We start from the raw sequence: 4,639 nt of genomic DNA on the forward strand, positions 1-4,639 counted from the left end.
TATATATATATATATATATATATATATATATATATATATATATATATTCACATCATAGGCCAATTCTACCCTCCACAGAGATATTCACTGGTGATTTACAGAGATTTACATATATTGCATATATTATCTTTCTTGATCCTCACAACTCTGTGAGGAGTTATTTTATTTCCATTTTATGGAGGAGAAAACAGACTGAGAAAAATGAGGAAACTTGCCAAGGTTACACAGCTAGGTAGTGGCAGAACTGGCATTCAAATATAGGTCTCTCTTCAAGTCGATATGAATACTAAAATTAACTATTATTGTTTTTTATCATTATATTATAACATGCTTATAGATTCAGTATATAATGTTTTCCTCCCCTAGGGAACAAAAGTTATTATTCAATGCATCTTGTAGAAATTAGAAATGCAAAATAGACATAGCCTCATGAAAAATTTAAAGTGACAATAAAATTTGAAGCACAACTTCCTAAATTTTGGTAGAAAAAGATAGTAAGTTCAAATGTATATGCCAAATAATATATTCTCTTTATTTGAAAGAGGTTAGTCAAATATATTCATTAGTGTATAGCAATTAGGCATCCATTTTTAGATTCATTTATGAGACAGTTTAATTTTAATAAATGCTTAACACTTTTGAAATGTTATAATATAGATTCAACATATTTTTCAGTGATTTTACTTTTAAGTTATTGTCTATATATGAGTGAGAATTCAACATAGATGGCTCTTAAAATTATACAGTAATAAAATATGTATGTATTGTATTGAATGTGCAACCAAATTTATTGACAAAAATTGAAATAAAGATAATTTTAATGTATTTATAATGCTATAATATAAACAAAAAGCTTTCTTCCATTTTTTAAAAATGAAAGGCATGTTAGTCAAAAGCAACCAATTAAAAATTTTAAAAAACAAAGATGAATTTCCTATTTCATGTACATGTACACAGTATCCCTTAAATTATAAGGGTTCTTTGCCATTTTTTTGTATCATGGTCCCTTTTATCAGCCTAGTTAAACCTACAGGCCCCTTCTCTGAATAACGGTTTTAAATGCATAGAATAAAATATATAGAATTACCTAGAAAACTAATGATATTGAAATAGAATTATCACAATATATATCTTTTAAATAGTTCAAGGTTAAGAACTCCTACCTTAAAGTATTCAGAGATCTTCACCTGTGAGGAGGGAAAGGTTAAGTGGAAATAATGCAGAATTGAATAAATTCACAATGGATTTTTTAAACATTCCAGACATAGCCCTATAATTAAAGAAATCCCTATGCATTTATTTGAGGAAGAAAAGGAAAAAATGTTGAATAGCTTCTGGAATTCCTGTTTTCTTCTTTGTGACAGCTGAATAAAAAATGTAAATCAGAATTTCCATATAATTTAATGAAATCCTTCATTAATAAGTAATTACATTTGTGTTCCTTATTAAACAAGTCATTTGTTCTTGGAAAGTAACTTTTAATTTGCTTAAAATTGGTACCAGTCTATTTAGTTTTACTTTGCAATTGCTGATTGATACAGTACTGGCATTTTCACAAGAAAAGTCATTCAAAATGACTGCTATAACAGTATTTTTAAAACAATTGCCTTAAGAAAATATGCTGTAATTAAAAAAAAAAATCTCTCTTAACACTTGACACTTTTGTAACCCCACAGCTGACCAAACAGGAATGTTATTTATAGGAGATGCAGTAATACAGGTCAGTGTATTTTGAATTCAATCCTCAAAGTTGTATCATGTATTTGTATTTTAATTCATATGTATTCATTTTACACTTATATATCCTAATCTGTCATCTATTTAGGTTAATGGCATTAATGTAGAAAACGCAACCCATGAGGAAGTGGTAAGTTGCATATATTTACTGTTTTCCATCTTTTAGCATGCATTGAATCATGTTTTAATTTCATTACTTGTTCTTCCTAGACTTTTTCAATGACAGTATGTATTAAATACCTAGAAAAAAAGAGTTATAAAATGTAGTTGGGGCAGGGAATTTTCCTGTGTAATTGACTGGGTTGTAAGGAATTTTTTAGTATGAAAACTTTATCTTTCAGAGGATGGAAAATGGTACATTCTATTGGAATTTTTGTGATTACGAGCAGTCATTTACCTGCCCCATGTAATAAAAAGGATCTTGCTGCCTCCAGTTAAAGCCTACTAGATTTTGTATATGCTACTATGCCCTTTTGAGCATTAATGAATTTAATGTTTGTTCAATGAATAAACTGTTAGATGTGGAAAAGAAAGCTAGCATAGTGATTTTTTAAATTGAAGCACTCTGATTAAACGTGGAATCAAGAATCAGGTGTTCAAAATCAGAGCTATTACTCTCATTCTAGAGTTTTCCATCAAGTGCTCCTCTCTGTGCCAGGCATGGTGCTAACTGTGGAAATTCTAAGAAAAAAAATTTTAATTGTTACTACCCTTAACAAATTTGCATTCTAATAACAAGCATTTATCAACTGTCTATGGTCAAGGAATTTCTATAAGTAATAGTTGATTTCTCCAGCTCTCAATTCCCTAATTTATAAAAGGAGTGGGTCACACTAGGTGACATCTATATATAAAAGTTAGCTTAGAAACTATTAAGTTGTATTTGCTAGGGAATGCTTTGATCAGAGGCAAAAGTTAAAAAGCAGTTACTAAAATAACATTTTGCTTAGGTTCATATTAAAAACTGCAGTGTTTTCATTCAGATCAGTAATATTGTCACCAATGACACTAATGAAACAAGTTTTCCAATTTCTAAAAGCTTTCTTCCATAGTCCCCTTCTTAAGGTCAATGATTTCAGAGTATTTGGAAATTGTGAATGTTGCACACTTTAATAATTCATGCAGTAATACAAGTACCATCAAATTCATTCATCCAGAAAAAGGAAATTGCTTTACAAGGTGATCAGTAACCCTTTACAGTTGAACTAGCCCAGTACTAGAGACTAAGAATTTTCCTGCACATTTTGTTTTCTGAACAAAGTTTAACATATAATTCTTATATATATATATAACAACCATCAGGAATAAAGAGAAACTTGTTTTCTACACAAAATCAATAGAAAATTTTTAATATTGTATTTAGTCTGTTTCCAATTTTATAGGGTCATGGAAATTTAGAGGTAGAAATTATTTTTGAGAATATCTAATCCAATCTCACTTATTTTAAAATAGATGAAACTGATCTCAGAGATTTTAAGTGACTTGGCTGAAGTTGCATAGGTACTAAGAACTGGGATTCGTGCCAGTATCATAGAACTTCAAAGTTAGAAGAAACCTTAGAGGCCTTCACATAGCTATCTAAGAAACTTCTCTAACAACAACGCCCTCTAAATCTCTTTCCTCTTTTTAAAAATAGGGAATCTGCCTTACTGACTTCCAAGGCACCTCCATGTAGATATCTTGGTCTATGTCTACATCTACATCTACATCAGTGTCTATGTCTATGTCTATATGCAATGATCTACAGTGAGAAAAAACTCACTACCACCCCATGAAATCCAATCCATGTTTGTATACCCTAATTGGTAGAATTTTTTTCTCCTTATATCAAGTTAAAAATTATCCCCTTTGAAAATCATAACCATTGCTATCAGTTCCCCCACCCCCATGTCTTAATAGAACAAGGTTAAAACTTCTTCCGCTTCATAATGCATCAAATACGTCTTCTGCTGGCTAAATATCTGCCTTCAGATCCTAATGATACTTTGGATATGAGTTCTAGAACATTCACATTTGTAGTTGTCCTCTTATTTATTCTCTCCACTTTATAAATGTTTTATTTTATTTTTTTAAAGCAATTGGGGATAAGTAGCTTGCCCAAGGTTACATGGCCAGTTATTTTGTGTGGGTGTTAAGTATCTGAGGCCGGAACCGATCCCGGGTCCTCGCGACTCTGGGGCCGGCGCTCTTACTCACTGTGCCACCTAGCTGTCTCTAAATGTTTTCTTTTAACTGAGGCATCCAGAACCAACACAATAATGCTGCTCTGATCTGAATGTGACATAATTCTGTCATACTTAAACCTCTTACGTCTTATACATTGTATCACTCCTAATGCAGGTGAAGAGGCAACTAGTTGACACAATAGATAGAGTGCCAGGTATCGAGTTGGAAAGACATCTTCATGAGTTCAAATCTAACCTCAGATGTTTACTAGAATGTGACCCTGGGTAAGTCACTTTAACCCTGTTTACCTCAATTTCCCTATCTATAAAATGAGCTGGAGAAGGAAGTGGCAAATCACTCCAGTATCTTTGCCAAGAAAACCCCAAATAGGGTCAAGAATAGTCAGACATAACAGAAAGTGAACAATAGTAACAACAACAACAATGCAGGCTCTTTGTGTTCAATGTCAAGTTTTCCATATCATAATGCTGACTCATATTGAGCATGAATTTCATAGAAATCCTCAAATTTCAGATAGATTACCTCTTAGGTATACCTCCCCTATTTTTTTTTTCACTAAATTGATTTAAAAAGAAACAAAACAAAACTCTAGTACTCTTACTCCAAATCCAGTGCTCTGCCTATTGAAAGCTGTTGCTTCCCATAGACTTGAGAAAGAACTGACTCCACTGCAAACTTACTTATTTACTCTCTGTTCTGTGTATATATTTAACAT

The 4,639-nt window shown here is 31.7% G+C and overlaps 1 protein-coding gene across 2 annotated transcripts in view; it reads left to right on the forward strand.

Moving 5' to 3' along the window:
* LOC138177447 (gamma-2-syntrophin-like) overlaps positions 1-4,639 on the forward strand; it is a 404,566-nt gene that overhangs the window by 308,340 nt on the left and 91,587 nt on the right. For both annotated transcript variants that reach the window (XM_069108636.1, XM_069108637.1), the window contains exons 5-6: positions 1,677-1,720; positions 1,826-1,867. In XM_069108636.1, the coding sequence (XP_068964737.1) occupies positions 1,677-1,720; positions 1,826-1,867 (86 nt within the window). The remainder of the gene's footprint in view (positions 1-1,676; positions 1,721-1,825; positions 1,868-4,639) is intronic.

The sequence above is a fragment of the Petaurus breviceps genome, unplaced genomic scaffold, assembly GCF_028583685.1.
Source record: "Petaurus breviceps papuanus isolate PSGF00001 unplaced genomic scaffold, PetGlider_PUasm1.0 90416, whole genome shotgun sequence".
In the NCBI taxonomy this organism is placed as follows: domain Eukaryota; kingdom Metazoa; phylum Chordata; class Mammalia; order Diprotodontia; family Petauridae; genus Petaurus; species Petaurus breviceps.